The sequence below is a fragment of the Vigna angularis genome, chromosome 11 (assembly GCF_016808095.1).
Source record: "Vigna angularis cultivar LongXiaoDou No.4 chromosome 11, ASM1680809v1, whole genome shotgun sequence".
Classification (NCBI taxonomy): Eukaryota; Viridiplantae; Streptophyta; class Magnoliopsida; order Fabales; family Fabaceae; genus Vigna; species Vigna angularis.
The window spans coordinates 140,714-166,096 of NC_068980.1; the positions used below are offsets into that span (position 1 = coordinate 140,714).

General features: G+C 34.5%; 4 protein-coding genes and 1 non-coding gene across 15 annotated transcripts; 4 read left to right on the forward strand and 1 right to left on the reverse strand.

Moving 5' to 3' along the window:
- The first annotated feature begins 1,533 nt into the window (after window positions 1–1,533).
- LOC108333930 (putative pentatricopeptide repeat-containing protein At1g16830) lies at window positions 1,534–6,284 on the forward strand. 6 transcript variants are annotated; one of them, XM_052870373.1, is made up of 6 exons: window positions 1,534–2,290; window positions 2,366–3,693; window positions 3,962–4,170; window positions 4,322–4,568; window positions 4,680–5,608; window positions 6,046–6,284. In XM_052870373.1, the coding sequence occupies exons 1-2, from the start codon at window positions 1,637–1,639 to the stop codon at window positions 3,605–3,607; spliced, it is 1,896 nt and encodes a 631-aa protein (XP_052726333.1). In that variant the 5' UTR covers window positions 1,534–1,636; the 3' UTR covers window positions 3,608–3,693; window positions 3,962–4,170; window positions 4,322–4,568; window positions 4,680–5,608; window positions 6,046–6,284. The 6 variants fall into 6 exon arrangements, with proteins under 6 accessions (XP_052726333.1, XP_052726334.1, XP_052726330.1 ...); XM_052870374.1 differs by having other exon boundaries at window positions 1,534–2,018; window positions 2,127–3,693; XM_052870371.1 differs by having other exon boundaries at window positions 1,535–3,693; window positions 4,680–5,207; window positions 5,299–5,608.
- Window positions 6,285–6,621: 337 nt separating this feature from the next.
- On the reverse strand, window positions 6,622–12,495 carry LOC108333931 (mediator of RNA polymerase II transcription subunit 8). 2 transcript variants are annotated; one of them, XM_017569444.2, is made up of 6 exons: window positions 11,713–12,494; window positions 11,269–11,630; window positions 10,636–10,842; window positions 7,986–8,039; window positions 7,191–7,251; window positions 6,622–7,022 (listed from the first exon to the last, which is right to left on the reverse strand). In XM_017569444.2, exons 1-6 carry the CDS (start codon window positions 12,452–12,454, stop codon window positions 6,835–6,837), a joined length of 1,614 nt encoding a protein of 537 aa, XP_017424933.1. In that variant the 5' UTR covers window positions 12,455–12,494; the 3' UTR covers window positions 6,622–6,834. The 2 variants fall into 2 exon arrangements, 1 of the variants encoding a protein (XP_017424933.1); XR_008246033.1 differs by lacking the exon at window positions 6,622–7,022 and adding an exon at window positions 10,182–10,263 and having other exon boundaries at window positions 11,713–12,495.
- Window positions 12,496–13,068: 573 nt separating this feature from the next.
- Window positions 13,069–17,099, forward strand: LOC108334486 (uncharacterized). Of its 3 annotated transcripts, none has more exons than XM_017570357.2 (8): window positions 13,069–13,318; window positions 13,679–14,000; window positions 14,202–14,287; window positions 14,485–14,631; window positions 15,581–15,683; window positions 15,887–15,999; window positions 16,225–16,320; window positions 16,697–17,099. In XM_017570357.2, the coding sequence occupies exons 2-7, from the start codon at window positions 13,766–13,768 to the stop codon at window positions 16,315–16,317; spliced, it is 777 nt and encodes a 258-aa protein (XP_017425846.1). In that variant the 5' UTR covers window positions 13,069–13,318; window positions 13,679–13,765; the 3' UTR covers window positions 16,318–16,320; window positions 16,697–17,099. The 3 variants fall into 3 exon arrangements, with proteins under 3 accessions (XP_017425846.1, XP_017425845.1, XP_017425844.1); XM_017570356.2 differs by having other exon boundaries at window positions 13,069–13,313; XM_017570355.2 differs by lacking the exon at window positions 13,069–13,318 and adding an exon at window positions 13,368–13,678 and having other exon boundaries at window positions 13,776–14,000.
- Window positions 17,100–22,504: 5,405 nt separating this feature from the next.
- On the forward strand, window positions 22,505–24,575 carry LOC108334416 (uncharacterized). 3 transcript variants are annotated; one of them, XM_017570253.2, is made up of 2 exons: window positions 22,505–22,622; window positions 24,284–24,575. In XM_017570253.2, the coding sequence occupies exons 1-2, from the start codon at window positions 22,556–22,558 to the stop codon at window positions 24,571–24,573; spliced, it is 357 nt and encodes a 118-aa protein (XP_017425742.1). In that variant the 5' UTR covers window positions 22,505–22,555; the 3' UTR covers window positions 24,574–24,575. The 3 variants fall into 3 exon arrangements, with proteins under 3 accessions (XP_017425742.1, XP_052726605.1, XP_052726604.1); XM_052870645.1 differs by having other exon boundaries at window positions 22,606–22,622; window positions 24,279–24,575; XM_052870644.1 differs by lacking the exon at window positions 22,505–22,622 and adding an exon at window positions 23,183–23,198.
- Window positions 22,729–22,838, forward strand: LOC128194874 (small nucleolar RNA Z107/R87). The gene has a single exon (XR_008246323.1). It is a non-coding gene; the product is annotated as a small nucleolar RNA Z107/R87 (small nucleolar RNA).
- Window positions 24,576–25,383: the final 808 nt, after the last annotated feature.

The following is a 25,383-nucleotide window of genomic DNA, read 5'->3' on the forward strand; positions in this document are numbered from 1 at the left end:
CATAATACATATATCTAACTTTAATTAAAATGATTGATTACTATTTTTAATATACAAATAATTTCTACCGTAATTTCATGAGCTATTTTTTTTAATACCTATTTTGATCCTTCGATTTGTAGGGTTTGTTCAAAGTTGTCCTCCTTTTTTTCAAAAGTTCACTAACATCCTACTTTTCGCAAAAACGATGCACGTTAGTCCTTTTAGCTTACGGCGTTAGAAAGATTAACGATAGAGTTGCTTACTTCTTACCTGGCGAAACCTGAATTAGCTGTACAGTTTATTATTACGTGACATTCTCGGTTTTTCCCTCTTTCCGCTTCTCTCTCCTCCCTTCGCCGCTGCACACCATCTCCCTCCTCTTCGCCAAACCCTAACACCACCCCTCCATCCTCTACGCCAAATGCAAACCCTCCTATGACATCGACACCTTCTTCTTCGACAACGTCAACCCATTAGAAGACATTGACTTCAACCCATCGAAGCCCCCGGAGGGATTTGTCGCCCCTCCCTGCAGTCTATTTCTAAACTGTTTGTTTATTTGTTTTGAGCGCGGGAAGGGCGGGGAGATGGGGCGCGGCGCAGTAGCGGAGAGAGCGGAGGTGTACGGGCGACAACGATCTTGGTTTACGGCAACGGTGAAACACTAAGATTGGAAAATAGTGAGGTTTTTTATCCTAGTAAAACAAAATTGAATATAAACATAAATAAAAGTACGTTAAATTATTTCTGAAGCAATGTGCAATTAGGGATTAGGGTTTGGGAAGAGGGGAAAAGGGGATTAGGGTTTGGCGCGCGATTATGGATTTCATAGCGGAGAAGAAGGAATCAGAGAACAACAGCGCCAATAATCCCGAAAACGCTCATCAAACATTAGATTCTTTTTCTCAGTTAACGTCGACACTTGATTCAAGCAGCAAAGAAACCGAAAAACAACAATCTCATGAACTCAAAGCTGGTCTTCACCCTCTGAAGGTTTTTCTCCCTCACTTTGATTTTTTTGTTTCTTGGCAACTGAATTACAGTATGATTGGTTAATGATGAAGATGAAGAAGTGTGATAAAGCTTTTGAGTGGAAAGAGGACTGCTACGTGGCACTCTCTTATTGGCTGAACTTGCTAACTAATTGGACATGTCATATAATTTTGGCCACCAGAGCAATTTTGCCGTTAGTTTTTTAACACCGTAAGCAAAAAAAATCCACTTAAACTATTTTTGCGAGAAATAGGATGTTAGTGAACTTTAAAAAAAAGGAATTTTTTTTTTCTTTCATCAACTATTGTTGAATGTTTAGATATATAACCGATTTATTTTGTTCTCTTTTTAAATTTTATTCCTCTAAATTAAACATATAGAAATAGTGTTTTCTTTTGAACTGAGAATCCCGAAATTAATTAAAAAAATTATGTAAAAAAGTTGGCTATTAAATTTTAATAATAAATTAAAATTAAGTTACTGATAAAAAAACAAAAAAAAATCTGAGTTTCCTTGAAAAAAAAGTATAGCTTCTGTATTGATTTGTTCTGTTTATCAAAGAAGAATAGATTATTAGTTAAAAATGCAGGAATTGAAGTGAGAGCAGAAAGAAAACATGATATCAAAGAATTATTAGGGTTTAGAATTGTTTTTGAGGGAAATGATATGGAGTTGGATGTGGAGAAGAAAGGGAACAGGATTAGGGTGGAGACTCAGACTAATGCAATGCCATTCTTCTTCTGCTTGGTGCTGTGGGCAGAGACAGAAGCAGAAGGAGAAGCAGAGAGTGAACAGCCAGAGTTTGAAGCTTACAGTGTCTAGGTGTCCATCTGATTTGATTGCCCTCTCCTTTTTTTTGTGGACAGCCCAACGGCGCCGCCATGACTTGGTGGCCCTCGATCACATCGTCACCGTGCTCCGTCGCCTCACTCACCGCTATAACACTGTCTCAGCCACGCTCTCTGAGCTGAAGAGCATCGGATGTGCCTCTCTCAGAAACCCTAAATCTCAGTTGGTGTTGTTGAGGGTTTACTGGCGTGCAGGTATGTATGACATGGTTGTTGAGGCGTATGAGCACATGCAAAGCGCCTACGGATTTGTCCCCAACACCTTTGCTCGTAATTTGCTTATGGATGTTCTCTTTAGGACAGGACACAACCATGTGGCGGTCTCTCTCTCTCTCTTCAATCACACCCATCCCCCTAATTTCTTCACCTTCAACATTGCACTCTTTCATCTTTCCAACATGAACTTGAAGAGGGAATGCCACAACACTCTCCCTTACATCTCTTATATTTTCAGACTTTCGCTCAGGGCAGGCTATTCTCCCTCCCCTCTCATATTTCGGATGCTTCTCCATTCCTTCTGTAACATTAATGCACTACCGCAGGCTTTTCAGCTTTTGGCACTCATGACTGTTCTGGGCATCAATTTCTCTGTCAATATGTGGACCATTCTCATCCATAACTATTGTAGGTTAGGCCGACTTCATCTTGCTGCCAACCTCTTCAACAATATGCTTCAAACCGGTTGTTCTCCTAATGTTGTAACATATACCATCTTATTTAAGGCTTTTATGAAATACAGCATGCTAAGTCATGCTTTCCGTTTGTTTAATGACATGTTATCTACAGGCCAAATCCCAGATTTAATTTTATCTAATGTATTAATTGATTGTCTTTCAAAGGCTGGAAGGTGTCGTGATGCGCTCCGAGTTTTTTTAAGTTTATCCCACCAAAACTTAAAACCTGATTATTATACCCTTACTTCATTGTTATCCACGATCGGTCGTTCCAGGATGTTTTATCTCTTACCCAAAGTAGTTACAGCCTCCAGACATATAGATACTGATTTAGTGTTCTGCAATTCCCTTTTAAGCTCTCTTACTAAGGCCGACCTACCTTCTATTGCCGTTGGATTCTATGACTACATGATTGATGTCGGTTTTGTGCCAGATAAATATAGTTTTGCTGGACTGTTAAGCGCACTCTGTGCTGTGGGAAGAGTTGATGAAGCTGTTAATATGTACCGTGTTGTTGTTATGAGTTCTCATGATACTGATGCTTACTTACATACTGCAATTACAGGCGAACTTTTAAAGGTCCAAAAGTATCGCAAGGCTGTCAGTGTTACCAGATTAGCAGTAATGAACAGATATCCGCTGGATAGTGTGGCATACTCAATTGGCCTCTGTGCACTTCTTAGAGATGGGAGAATTCAAGAGGCTTGGACATTGTATTACTGGATGAAGGACAATGGTCTGAAACCTAGTGTTCATACCTATAATATGATGTTTTTCACATTTTGTAAAGCAAAAGATCTTCCAGTGATAAAACAGATACTGCGTGAGATGATTGAGTCAGGGATACACTTGAGTGACAGAAATGTCTTCAACTTATGTAAATATTCATGTAGATTGGATATATATCTTTCTGTTTTAAATTTGTTGGCTGAAATGAGAGATCTGAGGTTGTTATCTGCCAAGGCATTGCATGCATTAAACTTTGTTTGGCATGAGGAAGGAGTACAATCAAAACATAAACATCAGGCTGAAGTTAATACAGAGTGTAACCCAATTCTAGATTCATCCAGTTCTGAAGATCTGTCAGATGTAGCTGCTTCAGTTGGTTGAACACTTATGCTTACCATGTAGCGCACTTCTGCTTGAAGGGTTCATTAAATTTCTATGCTGTGAAATTCATTATCTATCATACCCCGGTAATAGTTACTAATTTTATACTTTTTCTTTATATTTTGTGAAGGGATGGAGGGGGTTGGGTGATAGCATATTCCGGCTATTAGTAGAGCACTTGTATCTTCTTGGAACTTATCAGTGGCAGAATTCAATAACAATTTTATTGGAACACTTCAAATTTTAATATTGCACTTTATACTTGATAATATCTTTTATATGGCTAGCCTCAATTTTGTAACTTTGTTTCACATCCCTGACTAATATTCTTCTATGTTTGTTTTTGTCAACTAGGTTACTCTTAAGAGAGGGAAGATTCTTATTCCAGGCAAGTTTACCCGCCTTAGTGAGCATGGCTGACATGAAATCATTTACTTCTTGCATATGGTTTGCACAAAAGAAAGACTACAAGAAAGTAGTTGTATTGTTTACGGACCCAACATCTTCCATGCGTTATCTTGATATAAGCTGGAATGAGATAGTGAGAGAAAAGCTGGGGAAAGGTCGATTTTTAAATACATTATAAATCATTATTATTTTCAGTATATGTGGAAACAAAGTGCAGTGGCAGTATTTTTTTTACGCTTGCACTCTTTTGTTACATAGTTGCAAGCTTTGTCACACTATCTTTTATACTTTACTTCATGGTTGCAGCAAAGCTTCAATGCATTCACAGTATCAGCTCCGACGCTTCTAACAATTGGGACATATCTTCTCCAACGCGTCTGAGAACAGTGTTGACACCGTGTCGTGCACGCCCCGGACGCTTGTCCATGTACGCAATGCATGGAAGCGGGCAAGTGCAACCTCCTAGCCATCTCAGAGCTTCATAGCTCATGTATGATGTTGCATGGGATACCTTCAATATTACCATCTTCATTGACATTTGTCTCGTTTTCAGGTACAATCTGAATTTACTCGTGATAAATAAATTAGCTATTTCCTTTAGTGCTGATTTTATTAGTGCTGATTTCAATATTACCATCTTCATTGGCATTTGTCTCGTTTTCAGGTACTATTTATAATAGTGCTGATTTTACAGTTACATAGGCTGTTGTCGATGATCTTACATCTCCTATTTTACACATTCAGCCACTTTCATTGGATGATTAAAAGGAGTTGCTGCTGCTGCCACAGATTTCTATAGACAACCAGATCAGTATACACAGATTGGACAGAGTCGAGCAGAAGAATAATGTGTTTCAATCTTTGCTCCCAGTTTTTGTTTTTCATAATAAGCGTAGAATTTTGATACTTTCTTTAGTTAGTATAATTAGAAGTTGTAAATAAACTGTACTACATCAAAATAAAGAAAAAAAAATAATTTATGGCCAATTTTAGTTAGGCCATGCTGTTTTTAGTTTAGATTAGTCTAGTTTTCTTTCCTTGTTTTATATCTTTCCACCAAACGAAAAGAGAGACGGGGACAAAAGCTGAAAGTCAATCCGAAGCAAGGCTGGTCAAGCAAAGAATGAGTAGCTAGCTCGATAGCTGATGGTTGGCGCTTGCCAGGGAAATTTGGCATGCGTATGACTGTTAGGTTGGTTACACCTACAACTTATGCATGCCCTTAACCTTAAGATTACTGTTGCAGTATTGTTTTATATTTAGTCCAGGAAATGACTTGACAGAGGAAAGAAGAATGAAAGTGAATTGGAAAAGATTATGTTGAATTGAAATGAACTTAGGGAGTGAGTCTCCAACATCATCACCTCCCACACCTCCCTCTCCACTTCCCATTAGTTTTGGACCAGGCAACAGGACATACTCCTTCTCAGTATCTTCCACTCCATCGCCACCTTTCTCACTAGCTCCTTCATCCCACCCATCTCATGACAATCTTCCTCTTCTGCACAAGACGTTACCAACTACTAATGTTCCTTATGCATTTTCATTGGATCACCAAGAACTGGAATCCAAGAATACATGCCTCAAGGATTTGTGAGTCCTCTCTTCTCTTAATTTCATATGCATTTTCTACATACGTAACAAACAATCTTCATTTCAAAATTCATTTTGCATTCTCTTCGTTTAATTATTGAGTTAAACTTTTGATTGGATGCTAAATCATTCTGTTATATCGAGAGGGGGGATGCTAAGCAGTGCAAATTATTATTTGTGGGGACTGGGGATGCTGAATTGTCATTTTACCGAGTATGAATCATGATAGTTTAGGATGTTGTGCTTCCTTTTGTTCGAGACTAGCACAAGTAATACACATGACAAATTATTTCTCTGGGACTGGTAGGTATGCAAAGAGGCCCCTCTTTGTCATCCAAAAGTCAAAAGCAATTATCTAGGTCTTTTCCCGCCATTCTTGATGGATGTAAGGCTGAAGGTGACACTGACAATTTTTTTTCTCCCCTTTCCAAGGACAGGTTAGAATGGTTTGTCGAAAGATGTTGCAGTTGCCGTGACAAACTTCCTTGAATCTTCCAAATGACACAACAGCTTAAGGAATAATGAAAGCAGTATTCACCAGAATTTGTTCCTATATTATCGAGGCATTCGATTAAACTCTGAAGTGGATACCTAGACACCATCTAACATCTTTGCTGAAATTAAACGAGTAAATATATTTCTGCAAAATTAAATTTGAACAGAATATATTTTTGAATTTTTTTCTTGTAAAAGTAAATTTGTATTTAGTCCAATCACGGCTTGTTTATTCTAACAGCGCTGCTTATCTTAGAATCACCTATTCTCCACGAATAGCTCACATCCAATCAAATGAAGAATTGTCAAAAATTTTGGTTAAATGTTCGGTCAACTATTACAATATGAAAGTAGACGTAATCATGGAAGGAGACCAATTCCACGTCTGGGTTTGGTAAAAGTGAAACTCTACGAACCACGATTTACATTATCACCCCTACAAATAATTTTGAATCAACCAGCCATTTTATGCTCTTCACACAAACTAATTTCTTAATTATGTGTTTGCACAATTGTAATGCATTTATAAAAGCCTGCCTTATAATTTCAATTAACCTGTCAACCTAAATGGACTAACCAGTTTCTTTTTACAGTTCAGTTTTACAAAATTAGAAATAATTTGGCAACCCAAAATATAATAAAAAGTTAGGTTCAGTTTTTCTAAACCACGTATCTAGGGCAACAAAGTTCGGTTGAGGGTTTCAAGCAAAATCATCCATGCCTAGTCCTCATCACTGCGGATTTTGCTGTCTCTGTTGAGAGAAATTGGGGTGATTCTGTTGTGTGTTTTGAAGTGTCACCATCCCAGATTGAAGATTCTGAGCATTCGATGCCATGCTACCAAATGCCTGTGAACCATGTTGCTGCTGCTGCTGTATGGGCATCATACCACTGGGATTGCCACCTCCCATGTTAAACACTGCACACCAGGTAAACCTCACAGTGATGATTTAAGTAAAAACTCGCACACAAATAGATGGAATATATGACACACCAGGTTGCCTCAACCGTTTCAAGGAGGGCAGACCAGTGAACAAGGTCCATAAATAACCAATGAAAAAATAAAGATATAGGATAAAGTTCATACTCTGATCACTCAACATTTGAGAAGCATGACTTCGCTGAGAATTGTTTCCAGGTAATCCGAACTGAGGAAATAATAAATGTAGAGCAAGTTAGAATATTTTATCCTCATTATTTAAGTCAACCAAAAGCAAGTAGAGACAACTATTCATTCTATGCATGTGATGAAAAAACAGTAAATGCATAATACAAACAATTTATTCAAGAAAGCTGCCAACTGAAAGCGAGTCACAAGGAGATGATGGGGTATATAAAGAGAAGCAGAAGTGGTTAGAATATTAATGAATTAGTTAGTTAATTGAGACGTTAGTTATATGTAGATAAGGGAAGAAGGATAGAAAGAAAATCATGTTATAAAATTCCAAAAAGCTAAAAGAAATTAAAAGCTTCTAAAACCAATTTCATAAGTTTGCAAATCAGAACAGCCCCTAAAAGTCACCAATCAGTTTTTATAATAGTTGCAATGATGTACTAATGGACTTGAATCATCCTGAAGTATAACATCAATGGAGTGAGTCAAACAAAACACCGACTAAATTTTTCTACGAATAAATAATACAGTTCAAAACATGTCAGAACACCATATATAGATCCCCATAATTTCTTGACTTCTTTCTTGTTTCATTCTAAAAACTAATATACCCCAAATGCCGAGGGCTCCTTACAATGCAAAAGTATAGGGGAGGGTTATTGTAAGCACGACCCTCTTGTGTCATTTGAATCCGACAAAATTTTACTTCAATAAAATCAACGAGACATATTGGAATTATCCACAAGGCGGAGAAAATAGAAGACAAACCTGCATCCGAGGATGAAGAGTCTGTGAAGGCAATGCGCCAGAAATGTTTGGAATCTGAGATATTTAAGAAATAATGGTTATAGAAGTAATTGTTGAAGGAAGGCACATTATCAGTAGGGGGAGCACAAAGAAAACAGCAACAGTAATCTTTTCAAATAGCAAGACAAGAAATCACTTCCCAAAATACATAAATCATGTCCAGGAACACATTATTATATTTGATCCCAAAAGAACTTTACTATGTTCAGAAAGCTCCACTTCAATTAAAATAAGGAACTTTCAGCAACACTTTTTCAAGCTAATGTTCGTAGCTGTATAGAACTGCTATTTTCTGTGGCATTTCAGGCCAAAAAATCTGTACCATTAAATGTAACTACATCATCAACAGAATTCTTGCTCACATCCCATTTTCCCCACCCAAGAAGCCAACAAAAATCCCTGTGCCCAAGGAAGCTCTAGCACTAAAGGAATTATCACAAATTACCCATAACATACTGTAATAGGGAAAAACAACAAGGTTATCTGTTTAACATGAAACACGCCATTTCATTTATACACATGTTCAATAGAAAAGAAAAGAGATGAGTGAGATTTTCATCAAAAAACGCATCCCCTATTTGTCATTTCAGCATCTCTCTCATCCATCCTCTCTTTCGTTCTTTTCATCACATTGTCCCATTTTTTAGAACCTATCCTTTGAGTTGTGGTGGTACCTTAGAACCCTACCCACGTTGCTTTTCTCTCCAGAAACTAAGTTGTGGTAAATTTGGGGTATAGGGATGGTGCTATGAGGAAGGAGGAGAGTTCCACACCAAAAAGATTGCTTATTTCACTCTCTAAGGTATTACCCACAACTTGTAAATTTAAAGAATAGGCTATTGGCATGTTTTAGCTTTGGTAGGATTAATATTTGTGAGCTGTGAGCACCAGTTTTCGTGATTTTATTAACTATGGTGCACATAGCTTCAAACAAATTTCTAAAACTTCGGATATTTTTGTTGGTGCTCCGATGTGTTAATTTCTACCTGGCATGATTTGTTAGGTAGCAGTTTGGTTCACTCTCAGTGGTTAGTATTTTGACACTCAATATGGCCTACTTTAATATTTTTATAAATTCTATTTTAAAGTATATTGTTGTATTTCAAGGATGGTAATAAAATAAATATTTGGAATAAATATAAAAGAAGTGAGATTATATTACTAGGATCTATGTTACAACCAGTACGCCATTAGCGGATGATAATAACCCAGGCTTGTATGATTCCAAGAGGAGAGGTTATCTGTTACATCGAGCTGCCACAAGGGAGATATCACCCATCGAGGAGAGGCAATCAACAAGATGTAGCAGCCCCAGGTAATACTGAGACAATGATATATTTTAATGGAGAAGATAATCCATTAATTTCACATAATTTACATTTTTTCTCTTGATAAATTTTATTTTAAATTTTCTTATTAAACTTATGAATGATAAATCTTTTACTACTTTGGATATAATAAATTTGAACTCTTGAATATTGGATATATTGTGGAATTTTATTGAACTCACATGTTTTATAAGTTTTATTTGAGGATTAAGTGCTATATTGAAGTTGTTTTACTGAATAACTCGTGTGTTGGTGTGTTTTCCTTCTGGTTCATAGTGGTTGTTAGCCCCATTCTAAGTCTTTTTGTTAGTAGATTTGGTTCTTTAGTTTCACTGTGATTGGTTTATGGTAGGACTCCTTTGTGTTGGTGGCCATTTAATGTTATTTTGGGACAATATGTATATTCCGCAGCTATAAGGAGTTTAATCATGGTTTTATGTTGACATTGTTATTTTTTTGTGTTGATTGGATAGATATGATGTTGCTGAAAACTCTGGCTGGTGATCTACATTCCTAACAAGTTTTCTGTAAACTTTGGGATATAAAAAAATAAAATATAGGGGAGATTCTGTCAAAATTTCTATAAAATTGTATATGTTCATTTTTTTTTGGGGGAAAATCATATTTCAAGTAATGCTTCACTGTTTTAGATTGTTTTAGACTTGCCAGGCGAAGGGTACTGGCCAGTGCCCAGTCACAGCTTGCTAGTTTGGGTCGTGACATAACAATAACACCATATATTGGCCAAACCACAATCATGGAAGACATAGCTTTGTTTTATTATAAATAACTAAAATATTTTGAAACATAAAGCATTTGAAAGCCATACCTACTCTATACTGGAAGCAATGCACAACTCAAATAATTACAAGCCCAGAACAGGATCAATACAAGCATATGATGAATCACCCCTATCCCTCCAAAGAGGTTTCCAAGAAACAAAAACAAATAATATTAACACAAAAACACAAAGGGCAAAAAAATGGAGTCATGGTGAAATTTACTGCAAAAGGGTAAAAAAGCACACAACTAAAACAGTAAGCACACAAAAAATTGCCCTCCTTCAAAGAAGTTCGTCCCTCCTTCAAAAAAGTCCGTGCCTCCTTTTAATTTATTTAATTATTTATGGTGCAGGCTTTCCCTTCAAATAAATACCAATAACAATCAAAGAAATTTCAATAAATTAGCTATTAGATCCTTCTGCAGTTAGTCGTTCATGATGTAAATAATATCATAGAAAAATACCCGCTACTTAAATAAATCAGATTGCATAACTAGCATACCATTTGAGTATTAGGTGTTGTTTGAGCAGCACTGAATAGTGCACTATTAGCAGGACCAGAAAACTGGCTTAATCGAGTCATTTGATTTCCTTGATTGAGTTGGCTTTGACCAATGCCATGCTGAACATGTCCTGAAGGCAGCTGTCTACCCTGAAATTGCTGATGCCCAAGTGGTTGAGAAAATTGCATCTGGGGTTGTCCATGCAACTGGTGGCAAAAGAACGCTTGTTACCACCAAAAAAAAGAGAAAGATACAAAAATAGAACACTGATTTAATTTCTGCTTGGCCATTGATCAGTCCATGCGTGTATTCATGGTGTTTAGACTACCCAAACAGAATGTATTCAAGCTATCCTTCTTTTTATTTTATATTGATCACTCAAAATTTACTAGTGTCCTGAAGCACACAGATAGACAGAAAACAGGGAACAATTTACTATCCAAAGGACTGGTTCGTGGTTTTCCCTTTAAATAGGACAAAATTTGGTATCGAAAGCAGCTTTTAACACATGGCAAACTAAGAAGCTAGAGCACAAAAAGATTATACAACCATATATATAGCGTACTCGAACCAATGTTTAAGGTTAAATGAAGGATGCATTGAGTCAGTGAATACATAACTTGAAAACTTACCTGTCCCAATCCTTGCATTGCTGATTGCCTGAGCTGTTGCTGCTGAGCAAGCATTTGCTGCTGTTGAGGTAACTGCATCAGTTTCTGACGTTGCTGCTGCTGTTGCTGTTGCTGCTGCACTGGGGCTTGCTGTTGTGAGGTTTGCTGCTGAGGGGATGGTGTGTTCATGATATTTGTAGAAGACCTAGGTGAATTGGCATATGGCATGGGTGAAGGTGTTGTATTGTCAAAAGAAGTGGTGGAGGTTGGGGCGGAAGGAGACGCTGCTGATCTTCCCAAAAGTTGTGACGCCGAGCTCTGTAACAAGGGATTCTGTGGAGGCATGGTGTTGGAGGAGAGAGGGGTATTCTTGATGTACATAGCTGGAAGAAGTAGTTAAAAAAGGGAGTTAGTGGGAGGAGAGAAAGAGACTGATAATAAGTAATAGCACATAAAGCCCTTAACTGTTAGGAGCAGAAGATGCATCATGAGAAGGAGGGTCAATGAGTCCTGGAAGTGCATCTGCCAAATGAATGGGAGGTGCGGTAGTGATCTGCCTTTGGTCAGGGGGAATGCGTAATCCATCACCAGCATTGACAGCAGCTCGGAGTAGATTTTCTTGTTCTTGGATTTTGGCAGCCTGACCTTTGTCGAGAGTGGGGGCAATGGGGCCCTGACGAGTTCCGAAACAATAGGCTTTGCGGGTGTCGGCCAAGACCTTTTCAGCGCCTTCGCAGGCTGCGGCGATCATGTCGAGTCTGGCCTTCAGCTTCTCAATCTGAGTGGGAATTGGGAGGTTTTGGTGTTGCATGCCCTCTAGCAATTGCTCTCTCTTGGAGTTCTCCTCCGCCTCCATTTCGGGGAGAAGTTTGGAGGAAAGCATGACAGGGAGAATGGAGGCGTTCTCTGCATTCACGTTCTTGGGATGGACCACGAAGGCCTTCGAAACCTTCTTCATGTCGTCGACGATGTTGAAAAGCTCGAGGTTCACCATAGAATACTGACCCAGGATGTCTTGCCATTTGGGCGTGGTGTTGGTGCGGCCGTATGCCTCGAAATCTTCCAGAATACGAGAGATGGCTTTGAAGAGGCTGATGGCGCGGGTCTTCACCTGCTTCAGATTCAGCTGCTGCTGCACTGCCTGGTTCAACCGATCTTCACCTTCTCCGCCTGCACCAGCTGCTGCTCCTCCTCCTGTGCCCTCCATTCCCGGCGCTCTCTCTCCAATTATTTACATCTTGTATTTAAATTTATATTTATATTACTTTTTAAGCTAAATCATATTTTTAATCAAAACCCATCTGCATTTCTTTACCAATAAAAAAAATAATAAGAAGTTTAAAATGATAGATATTCTTAAAAAAAAATAATTTGTTTACCAAATATATTGATAAAGGTAAGTGGTGTGTGAGAAAAAATATCAATTTGGAAAAGAGAGAAACTCTACTTGAAAATGATTTAAATCCTTATTTGTATATATAAAATTAGCAATTTTAATTGAATTTCTACTAAATTTTTAAATATTTATTAATATTAGATTTTTCAATTAAGTATACAGTGATTATTCAATTATTGTTAATTGAGAAATTATAAAAATATATTTAATGACAAATAACGGGATGAAAATAATAATTACATTTCTTAATTAAAAAAACAATTAAGTGGTAATTAATTTTTTTAATATTTAATAAATCCGAAAAAAGTTCAATTATTTTTTTTAAAAATTTATCATATATTTAAAACTTAATTAAGTTTAATATAATAAATAAATATAAATGTTTATAATATGACTTGGGCTTATTTCATTTGCTGAATTGGGCTCCTTCGGTCCAAACTTCAAAATAGGAAAGCAAGGAGAGAAGAGAAGGGATTGGGGTTGGTTGGTTGATTGGTCGTTTTGTTTGTTTTGTAATGTTGATATCTTGTTGGTTCGTGCTTTCGTTAAAGTTAAAAGTTGAATTTCGATTCATCTGATTCTGATCTAATCAATGAGATCAAAATTGGGGTTTGATTGCGATTGCAATTCCACTTGCAGGGATTTCTCTTTGTTGTTTATTACTATTAAGGTAAGGTAAGTCTTGCCTTTCTTTCTGCAATCAATCAATTAACTCAGCTCCAGTTACAGTTTCAGCTATGTCCTCTTATTAATGCAATGATTGAAGCATTGTTATGATTCACAATCTTCTGCTTATTAGATCTTGTTGTTATGAATATGGCTGCCTGTTATTATAATATAATATATAATAATAATCTACACTTTGTTTTTCATGTAGATATGGCATCAATGGATATATATCTATATAAAATATGATGTTATTGAACGTTATCCAATTAGGTTTAGAAGAACTTACCCTAACTATCTATCTTTCGCCATTGCAAAATTCTAATTCTGTTGCTATTTCCTCTCCATTTCTTTCTCATCAATTTGCAGGTTTCTTTCTTCTGTTGAAATGATCTGTAGTAATTATACTTCTTCCTATGAATCTCATTGCTTAATCCTGATTATACGTTTCCCGAAATGCAATTAGCGTCGAATGGCGACATCGAAGCATGTTCAGAAAGCGAACCCATCTTGAATCACCACCATCTTCATTTGCAACCACCTGGAGAATCCTCCTTGTCCTGTGAAATTATTCCTATTGCTCCAAACCATGATGATGTCGACCATGATTTACCAAGTATTCGGGTTGATGAGATTTGTCATCTCGTAAATGCAGATCAGCCACAATGCCGAATATGCCTCGATATTGGAGGTCTCTCTCATACATATATATATATATATATATATATATATATATATATATATATATATATATATATGTCTGTTTGTGTATCTTCTCATCATATTTCCATTTCATCATATCCTTTCCCTGAATCTTGATGATTTCACAAATTGAGATATTCCCAGGCTAACCAACTTGCATCCCGTATATATCTTCCAAATAATTTTTCAGGAGAAGATTTAATTGCACCATGCCATTGCAAAGGTACGCAAAAGTACGTTCACAGATCATGTCTTGATAATTGGAGATCCACCAAGGTAAATTCTTTTTCCGTCTTGGTGTCTCTTTTTGATCAAAATAATAGTATTTTCTGATTCAAAGGCTGTAGAATTATCTATTTTCTATATAAATCTAGTGCTGATCTATTCTATGTTCCTTCCATTATCCTGTGAAGATGTCCGGGTATAGTTATGATCCTGCGATACTTACTGACTTTTCATTTGTGTTCTACTAGGAGGGCTTCGCCTTTTCTCACTGTACAGAGTGCAGAGCTGTCTTCATATTACGTGCAAATGTCCCACCAGATCGGTGGTGGTTGAGATTAAAATTTCAGTTCCTTGTTGCTAGGGATCATGCATTCATTTTCATAATTGTTCAACTGGTACGCATATTTATATATTGAAAAATTGGTACTCATCTCTTGCTGATGCCATACTATATGTAGTCATCACTTGTTTCATTTTCTGATCTGCGAATAGTTGCAATGATGTTAGGAAGAAGTCCTAGCTAACAATTTTTCCTCTCTGATGCGACAAATTATTTTTATGAAAACTCAGTTCAATTTGTTTACTTGATTCATAGTAGCACTGTAACTAAGGAAACACCCGTAAGTAATTGAATGTTTTTAGCATCTCTAATTTCTTCCAGAAACATAACCAATAGATCTAGCATATTGCAAGCATTTTAGTTTGGTTGAATGTAAATAAATTTTAGTTGGGATAGCCAGAGACAGAACATGATTGAAAGGATTATGTTCAAGAACTTTTTGAAAAAATTGCATGTAAATATTTTTGGATCAATTGCATTTTTACTCCCCCAATATTTTAAATTGTGCAATTTTTGTCTTTTAGGTTTCAATTGTGTCAAGAATCCTTCAAGTTTTTTATCATTTACAATTATGTCCCTGAACCTTGATTTTATCTGACATTTTCAAGCAATGTTTTAAATCTAAGGGGCCTGCAGTTGATTTCCGAAGGCATAACAGTTTTTGTATTACATGACTGATTCCTATTTCTGATAGCTTTCACGGAAACTGAGTCCTGGTTGGTTACTCTGGGTTAAGTGTCACCGTAGAAGGCATGTCTTTGTTGATTCTAATATTAAATACTCAACCTAACCCAACTCAAATCTGCATGCAGTGAAAGTGTAAAAGGAAGTAATGGTGCAGGAATTTGTCTTGAGAGTTTTATGGCAGTTGATATGATAGACTTTGAATATTCATGCCCATCCAAAGAGATTATTTGATGAGATACTGTTAATGTGTATTTTAAATTTAATAAAATATACACTTGAGAGATTATCTGTTGCTTTACCTTCTCTAACTTTAACAGGTTGTTGCTTTCTTGGGAGTGCTTGTGTACAAATTTTATGGAGATGAACTGAGGGAAATGTTTGGTTATGAAGAACATCCATATGGATTTTATACAATGGCTGGTATATGCCCATTGCTTACCCGCAAGAAATTTCATGGGCAATATTAATAGCTTTTTCTTTCACTTGTGACCAATTCATGCTAGGATGTTTAGTTTGTCACTAAGTTGGTAAAATTAATGGTATATATGAGCGGTGGTAACTATCTTAACCTAAAGACATTATTGTATGATATGGGAAACTCATTGTATTTCTCTATTTTGCAGTTCTAGCCATTGTTTTGGTGGGATTGCTCTATGGCTTTTTCATAGCGATAATATGTGGCCAAAGAATTAATGAACGCCACTATCATGTTCTTGCCAAACAAGAATTGACTAAGGTATACTTCCAGAAAACTGAAGTTTGTCATGTAAAACTAGTAATATGACTGCATCTAAACAAGTCTTTTGGTCCGAGGATATTTATTTTCAGAGAAATGCTTCATTTAAATGTTTTTTGTTCCTAATTACAATTGACTTTTATGATATAAGGAATATCCTTTATCTTTTATGAAATTTTGTGGGCATTCAACTCTTCACTTTATTCTTTATCTCTTCAATTTCAGGAATATGTGGTAGAAGATCGAGAACATGTAAAGAATGTGCCTGAACTTGATCCTAGTCACGTGACAGAGCTAAGGATGTTGGGCCTTTACTAGTTGGTATATGCATATCCCATTCTTTCTCTTTAAAATTTCAATTCTTCATTTTTTCGATGTTAAGTTTGAAACTGTCCGGTTTCTTCTTTACCCATATCATACTTGTACGTACTTAGAAAGTAAATGTTGCAAGCTTTCTGTTTCTATTTTCAATTTCTAATATAACCTAAAAGGCCGATGTTAGCAGTCTAAATCATCCTTCACAAACATTCTTGTGCATTATTATGTGTACATCCCCATTGTTCGAACCAATATTCTTTGTTCTTTGCTTACATTATTCTCTAGAATTACTTTCATTGCATCATTACTGTCACGGGAAACTGTGTTTCTCTTCTAACATCTTCTGCAGAGTCACGTTGTTGAATTTGTTGTTATACAGGCTTGTCTCCATGGTTCCTTCCACATTTGTAGATCACACTGGTCGGTTTAGAGTGATCACCCACTAATATGGCTGTTTGGGCAGTGCGCAGCCACGTGGGTGTCGTTTGTGTCCAATACCATGTACTCTATTTTGATTCTTTATTTTTAATTAATGCTTTTACAGCAAACTTATGAAAGAAATATGCTATACTTCAGCTAGAAAATTTGTGAATCAATGTTGTTTGGTGGAATGTAAAGGAAAAAAAGTGCAGATCCTATAAACCTGTAGCTGTTACATGGCTATGTTTGTACTTGTAACTTATAAGTCCCTGATGTAACCCACAATTCACCCTTATTTTGCCTGTTTTTTTCTCAATTTTATACAAAATATTATTAATCCAATTTAGATTTTTCCTTTCCAAGTTTTTAAACCTAATATTGTTCCGGGTATGTTTGGTTATCATATTGTATTATATCATAGAAAACTCTTAATTGTGACAAACTATATGGTCGATGCATTGACCTATTCAAAAATCTAAAGGAAAAACGCAAACCAGTTTTTGGGAAGAAAGAAGACTGAAAAAAAGAAGATAAAATTAATTTCTCCTTAAATCATATAATAAATTGTTACTGGTGGAATGAATACATTTAATTTTTATAAAAGGAAGCTGCTAGTCATTCCCATTAAATGTCATCTAATAAGCTTACATTTATACTCTCTTTAGAAACATTTCTAAGCTAGATAAATGAAGAATTTAAGTTTTTTTTTATATGATAAAATTAACTTTTGTATAAATCAATTTTGTAAAACTGTTTTTATACAACTTGTATTGATTTTTCATTTATATAAAGAATGATTTTGATTTATAAAGAAATTTATTTTATTTTTTCTCTGAGAATATTTATGAAGAATTTTGTTTAAATTTCTTTTGTTGTTGGAGTAAAGATCCAAAAAGAAATATGATAAAGCAGAGGAATTATAAATAAAGAGCAAAAACGGGATTATTAGAAAAAGTTAGAAAGCATAGTATCTTTTCCAGAAGTTCCAATTTTTATTTGTAAGTCTATTGGATATTTTTTATGTTAGACTGTTCTAGAACCTTTGAAGCTGTTTAAAATAAACCAGAAATAATTAGTCCGTGGTTAAGTTAGTTTATGAACTTTGTTATTTTATTACAGCTAGTTGTAACTCCCCTCATAATTCAAATAAGTAATTTGTCTCCGTACTCTTCCAATACCTATCCATATTCTGATTTTGAATTACTTAAACATCTTTATTTAAATAATACAAAAACTTATACCAATTTTTCTTTGATCTAGTTTCTTAGTTTTATAAATATTTTTAATACGCACATTTAATATTTTTTACTTTTTCTTTATAATTATTTGATACTTATTTAATTATTTTTATTTGATAATAGTAAAGCATGTTTATCATTTGTTGTTTGTACAATGCATGTAATTTGGTTTCCTATGAGCCATCTGAGAATAGCGGACAGAAGATGCAGAAGTAATTTAATAAGGTTGCTTCAGTTCAAAAAACCACACATATTAAAAGAACCTTAGGAATAATAAACGAATACGAATTTTCATTAGCTATACAACAAAGTAGGAGTTGAGAGTAGGAAAAAGAAAATGACTGATGTCAGTTGCAGACCCATCACGCTTACCAATAACATTTACAAGAATACAAACTCGGACCACCATATTTTTAAGTCGTGGTAAGAAAATACTTCTTCAAAGAAGAATATCAAAATGGGGGTTTCTGGAGAGCGCGACTACATTGGAATGACATCAATCTTTGATGTGTCTTCACATCCCAAAATAATACCCTCAAGGCTAACTGGAAATATACATTTAGCCCACTAGCATCCGGTCGTCAAAGATTCAGGAGGAGGGCCAATCATAAGTACATTGTCATTTCTTTGAACAACTCCCATTACGCTAACTGTGCTACCTTCTTTGATGTACCTACACAAAAGGAACAATGGAAGTCTCATAAGAATATCTTACCTACCTACCGAGGGTCACCCCAACTTAAGAGCCGATATGGTCACCGTTAGTACCACTATGCATGACATGAATTATGAATTATGTACAGGGCTACAGTTAGTATATTACCAATACGCAGATACGTCACACAAAGTTCTGGTTGTGTGAAAAAGAAAAGAAAGGCCAAGAGTGAAAAAGAAAAGAAAAATGAGCTGAGAAATCTGGTTGTGTGAAAAAGAAAAGAGTAGGTCTGAAAAAAGAGAAAAAAAATGCAAAAGACTTGAAAGAAAAGACCTGAACAGAGTTGAAAACCAGAGAGAAAAAGAAAAAATTGAATTGGCCAAAGTTAAACATAGAGTGCACTGAGTTCTAGGTTCTCCCTTCTTCTTCACAGTTTCTCTATCTCTATTAGCCTTGTGTTTTCTAACCTTTCATGCCTTTTACATTACAAACCATAAAGACCTTTTGATCTAGATGCAAAGCACTTTCACTTAGAATCTTTTCAAAGTTAAGAATGGAAGTTAGCATGACATGAGTGAGTGAAACAAGACAGCCTTAAACACTTGAGTGAATATGAGTGTAAACACTTGTTCCTGTGAGGCTGAAACTGATTTCTGCTTTTCTGAATATGTTCATTGCTGAATTTGGTTGAATTGAGTTGTTTTTCAAATGCTTGGATTGCTGAAACTGATGTTTAAGGTTGAGAATTATGATTATGCAGATCTGATTGAATGAAATGGCTGAGAAATGATTAATTGGCAGGATTGAATGAGCTGTGAATAGGTCCTATTTCTGAGTTTTGTTTTGAGTCTTTCATTTTGTAGTTTGAGTCTTTAATTTTTTTGTTTTCATTTTAATTTTCCCTGCCCAGGAGGGCAGTTTTTTAAGTGTAGGGTGTGATAACCCTCTAAATTTACCTATTTTTTGTGTTTAGAAGATAAATAATAGTTTTAAATAAATAGTATTTTTTTTATAACAAAATAAAAATGTTTTGCTGTTATTTTCCTAATTTCTTTTCTTTTTGCAGATCAGCCCATAGTCAAAAGGGGCCAAAATCTAAGAGTGGGCTAATGATGTTGGGCTTGAATTGGGCTGAAGCAATGAACTGGCTGTTTTGAACTAAATAAAATAACTGGGTCAGCGTTGAAATGAATGAACAAAAACATAGCACCTTTGTTGAGATGGGCTGAAGTTTTTTTTGGAGGATTAACGAAACGCAGTTTCATAATGCGTTGAGGCAAAGCAATAATTTGGCCACTGCTGAATTGGACCGCTGCTGCCACGCTGTTGGGCTATTGATGATTTTTTAATTTTTATTGAAACTATGAAGTTATAATGTTAAGGGTGTTGCTCCCTCCATCATCCCAAGTGCTCCAGCACCTCCTTCTTATTTTCTTTTATTCCAAAAATATTCTACATCTCCCCACTATTTTCTTTTATTCCAAAATTACCCTATACTTCCCCACTATATTCAATAATCTTTCTCTTTCTTTCTCCACATTAATGGAGCATTCACATGGTTCAGATTTAAACTTGTGATATATTGCAAAATTTTATTTACACTTTCCCTTAAATAAGCTTGATTCAATCTTATTTTTACTGTTCAATATATATTTTTTTCTTCAAATCACTTAATAAATGGTAAAATTTTGTTCTAAATTTCTAGAAAAATGTTTATATATATGTGTGTTTTTTTACATTTAATATCTATAATTTTTAACATTATATTATGTTTTAACTTACCGACATGTTTGACTCAAATAACTTCAATAAAATATTTAATTTATTAGATAAATAATATAAAAATATTATTAAATACTTAAAATATAAAAGAAAAGTTATTTGTTAAATATTTGATATTTATTTAGTTCTTTCGTCGTTATAAAGTTAGTATATAATAATAATAATAATAATAATAATAATAATAATAATATAGTATTTACTATTAATACTATTATGTTTATATTTTGCAATATATCACAAGTTTAAATCTAAGCCATATGAATGCTCCATTAATGTAGAGAGAGAAAGAGAAAGATAATGCTCCTTTAGTGCAGAGAGAGAAAGAGAAAGATTGTTGAGGATAGTGGGGAGGTGTAGGGTATTTTTGAAATAAAAGAAAATAGTGGGGATGTGTAGAGTATTTTTGGAATAAAAGAAATTAGTGGGGAGGTGCATAAGTATTTCGGGTGGTGGAGGTGCAGAAATAATATAATTAAGTCTTCTACACTAAAAAAACTATCGTGTCTTTGTTTGCAGGAACATTATCCACAAATGTTTTAATGTGTGACAGTTTTAGGCTTTGTTCACCTGAATGAATTTGAGGGAGAGTGATTAAATGAATTTCAGAGAATTTGAAGGTAAATTTTTTGTTGTTTATTTGAGTGGATTTTGGAGATAAGTGAGAGTGAATTTGGAAGTAAAGTTTGTGAGAATTAGTGTAGGATTTGATTGATGTGACCGATTAAAAAAACTTTACTTCCAAATTCACTCTCACTTACCTCCAAAATCCACTTAAATAAATAATAAAAAATTTACCTTCAAATCCTCTCAAATCCATTCAATCACTCTCCCTCAAATTCATTCAAGTGAATAAGCTGTTAAAGATTAAACACCAGACACTACCACAGAACTTGGTGAAAGGTGTGGATGAGGTCGACCACAACACAAGCCTCGGTTGCTTCTACGTTTGTTAAACCTCTGCTTTTTAACATGGAAAAGAAGAGTTTTGGTAGACGAAGGAAGAATTGTGTTGCATGTGTGATTCGTCTAATATGTTAATATGTTTCATTACGAAAGTTGACCTCTTCTTTTGTCGCTTTTAAACATTATTTTTCTCTCTTAGAATCATATTTACCATGTCTCACACATCGGTCGATCATATCTCACCTAAACGCCGAGACTTTTTCCCCAAAATAAATCATTTCAATAAAAGTTTAATTAAATAATATTTCTTTTATCTTAATTTTTATATCGGATATGCTGTAAATGTTGATAAAAACAAGAATAAATTAGATTTTCTCAGTTATGTATATTTAATATATTTAAGGATTTATTTATAGTGCTGTTTAATTTCTTTAAAATATAACAACAACTTTTTGAATTTTTCGAGAATTTTAGAATTAATAAAAAAATTTAAAAGATATAAATAAGTAACTTCAGATATTATAAAAGAAATATAAGAGAGAAAAAGAGAATGGGAGAACGAGATAGAGAAACACAAGAATGGGAGTATGAAAGTGTGTTTTTTAGAGAAACATAGAGCCTTATTTATATAGATGGAGGATGGGGCTATGATGGGTCAAAAATCCCATAACTTTGTAGAGGAAACTTTTTGAAACAAATCCAACGTTCATACTACCGTAGCTTGGTAATCAGTATCATTGTTTTTATTTTGTTTATTTTTATTTTTTTTTTATATTTTTATTATTACTCTTTAGATAATTAAGGTTTTTATTTAATAAATAGAGAAATAAAAATAGTTTATTTTTATTTGTGAAAATATTGTTTCGATAAGTGGAAATATTTCATCTTAAAAAGTGTTATCAGTGTTAAAAAAGCTGAGAAAACATTTCATTTTAGGACCCTTTTTTTCTTACATCTAACAATTTTGTTGATACACTTTCTATGCATTCGGGCGTATATTTTATAATGGGTTTTCTGGAATTTAATTTTTTACATTATAAGAGGCCAAGTCAAAAATGCATGGGGTGTCAAAAGAAAATTTGTTGATCTTAAGGAATTTGTTTTTTGTTACTAAAAGAACCAAGCAAGATAGAGCCCGGCCCATCTCTAAAACGAGCTTTTACTATTTAGAAACGACGTCGTATGATCCGTGTTTTCGCCTTCCCAGAAACTCTAATATGTTGTTGCCTATGAATTCAGCATGTGCAAACAATTCCCCAAAGCTTCCACACAGATCTGCATCGGAGATACGGCGACACCTTCTCGGAGTAATAGTTCATTTAATATATTTTTTCATGACATCTTCTTTTGTGTTCATTATACATATCCGATTAGCGTCTTATTTTTCGATGAATCTTTATATGAATCGTTTGAGATCACGGTGTTGACTCCATAAAATTCAAGCTCAACAGACCGGAATGCAGAGCATTCTCTCTTTCGAGAGATAGCGTTGCGTGTCGACTACCCCGCTGAACTGAGTGATCTGTTCCATTTTTGTTTTCGATTATTATTACTGATATTCATGCTTTTTGTTGAATTTTATATTTGTTTGTTTTCGTTCAGTGATTATAAATATTATCGTGAATTATTTTTACTGTGTGGGAAAGTGTCATCGCGATGAAGATGCCAAAGCTCCCTCTTCTGAGATTTGAATTTGAGGAAATTTGTTGGCAGAATCGAACCATAAAATCTTGGCCATCACTTCCATCTAATTTTTTTACATATAGATTCTATCCAACCTAATTTTTGTATAATATTGATTTAAATTTGTTGTCTAAAAGAAATTTTGAATCACAATTGAGGTCAGTGATGCTAATTTTATTTGACGTTGAAATTTTGGTCTGGTATAGTCCAATTAGCCTTTCCTTTGCTACCACGTCTCTTTATAGTTATGTGGTGCTTGATAATTATACATTGCTAATCCATTAAATCTTGATTTTGGAACTGATTTTCAGTATTGAAAAAATGCAAGGAAAATTGACGTTGCTTTATTTCCTGAACTTTATCCACGTGTTATTTTGAAAACAAAAACTGACTTATTGGCTGCTTTAATTTATTTCTTCTTTTATTATGTTTCTATTGCTTTAATTTATTTCTTCTTTTATTATGTTTCTATTGGTTTCTTCTTTTTTTTTGTTTGCCAATTAGTATTGTTGTTGCCTTTTCTGTGCATTTACATTGGTGTAGGCCAATGAACTTTGAAACATGTTCTGGAAAAAAAAAATTCAAAGTAAAATTGATGCTTTTAAAATCAAAACTGGACTTATTTTACAGCGAAAAAAAGTTAGCATTTCTTTCGTATTATATATATATATATATATATATATATATATATATATATATATATATATATTGTCCTTTTTCTTTTCTCTTAAATAAAAATTATTATTAAAATTAATTAATAACTAATATTTTAAGTTTCCATAGTAAAATGTTTGCAATATAATTAATGAAATGAGAATTATTAATAGTATACCTTTTTAAACACATATAAATTGTTTCAGTTCAAATTCTTGAGATGAAAATAAAGAAGGATTTTAGGTTATTTTATATTTAATCCAATTAGTTGCATGTAGGGATTATTATATTTTATACATCTATTTTGTTTTTATACTACCAATTTATTAACAAAGAGACAGTAAATAGATTTAGTATTCCATTTTTTTCAATTCGAAATTGATATAAGAAGTAGAGATAGAACTCCAGATATTAATTGAAATTATTAAAGATATTGTAAAAAAATTATAGATTTTACTTTTGATTTCACAAGTCTAACCTATATGAAATACCCACAGATAATTTAAAAAGATACCTTTTGAAATACAAAGTATATGTATTATAAAATGTATTTTTCTCTTTCATATTTCGTGATTTAGGGTTTCTATTAGATTAAATTTGGGTACTTTTTGTTTTTTCATTGGAAGGGCAGAGAAGAGAGGGAAAATGGGTTTCATCATGGAATTTGCGGAAAACTTGGTATTGAAGTTGATGGAAGACCCGAAGGAAAGAGATCGGAGGTTCAGGGAGCACGTTTATAGAGTGAAGGACAGGTGCGAGAAGACAAAAGAGATGTGGAGCTACCCCATGCGGCCCTATGGTTTCTGGACATTCGAACGCCACAATTCTCAGCTTGCATGGGATGCCCAAATTAGCCAAGTTCCTGGTAGGAGGGACCCTTATGATGATCTCCTCCAACATTACTCCGCCCCACCTAAATGAGGTATTATTCTCGAAAACCCTAATTTCCAAGTATGCAGTTTTCAAATCTAAAAGCAAAAGTAAATTTTGTTTTAGTTTTTTTTTTTAATATTCGTTTCCTTTTCTTTGGTTAAATTTTGTTGTCTCTTTGATTGTCGGTTACTGTATAGAGGTTATGTTAGTACTTCGAGGCTGGTGTTTTAACTGGTCTACATGCTCTTATTAGTTATGAATGCATTGTGTTTTTGGTGTGCATTTAGAGATTCACAGCTTTTTTAACCCTTTGGGTTGAGATTCTGGAGTTGGTTAGAAGGAGAGTTGATGGGGAATCTATGCACCTGTCACTGCTATGGTCCAATTTGTTATATAACATGACAAACTTTGTCTTTAGTAACTGAAGTCTAAGGGGTAATGATTTTGTCTTGGTTTTAAATTAGTTCCTTATCGTCATCTCGGGGCAAGCTGAATGGCATGAATGAAATGACTTGGTCCTTTATAGCTCCGGGTCTCTTTTATTACATTTAAAAGTGAGTTTTTGATATTCCTTTAAAAAACCGAAGTCAGTGAGAGATATTATGATAAGCTATGTTTGCTTCAATGGGACTCTATTGAGCCTATTATTTTGGGCAATTTCAGAACCCCAAACTCGTGCTTCACCTTCAGGAACAAAATGAAGAGCTGGTGTCGTGATGCATGTATTTTGCCGATATATAGCTAGATGGAGTGTTGAGAAAGAAGACGAATGGAAAGGTAGAGATGTGGAGACATGCTTTGAGAACACAAATTTTGTGTAAGTAGATGTTAAACATAGTGTTTGAATGTACGTTAAGC

Excerpts from the sequence above, each read along its gene's own strand:
- LOC108333930 (XM_052870370.1), top strand. The coding sequence starts at position 1,637 with ATGATATGGAGTTGGATGTGGAGAAGAAAGGGAACAGGATTAGGGTGG.
- LOC108333931 (XM_017569444.2), bottom strand. The coding sequence starts at position 12,454 with ATGGAGGGCACAGGAGGAGGAGCAGCAGCTGGTGCAGGCGGAGAAGGT. Across the intron at positions 7,252-7,985 it reads CTCTTCATCCTCGGATGCAG|TTCGGATTACCTGGAAACAA; the intron begins GTTTGTCTTCTA and ends TTATTTCCTCAG. Across the intron at positions 7,023-7,190 it reads TCAAATGTTGAGTGATCAGA|TGTTTAACATGGGAGGTGGC; the intron begins GTATGAACTTTA and ends CCTGGTGTGCAG.
- LOC108334486 (XM_017570355.2), top strand. The coding sequence starts at position 13,555 with ATGATGTTATTGAACGTTATCCAATTAGGTTTAGAAGAACTTACCCTA. Across the intron at positions 14,288-14,484 it reads ATAATTGGAGATCCACCAAG|GAGGGCTTCGCCTTTTCTCA; the intron begins GTAAATTCTTTT and ends GTGTTCTACTAG. Across the intron at positions 15,684-15,886 it reads TGGATTTTATACAATGGCTG|TTCTAGCCATTGTTTTGGTG; the intron begins GTATATGCCCAT and ends TCTATTTTGCAG.
- LOC108334416 (XM_017570253.2), top strand. The coding sequence starts at position 22,556 with ATGTGCAAACAATTCCCCAAAGCTTCCACACAGATCTGCATCGGAGAT. Across the intron at positions 22,623-24,283 it reads TACGGCGACACCTTCTCGGA|AGAAGAGAGGGAAAATGGGT; the intron begins GTAATAGTTCAT and ends TTGGAAGGGCAG.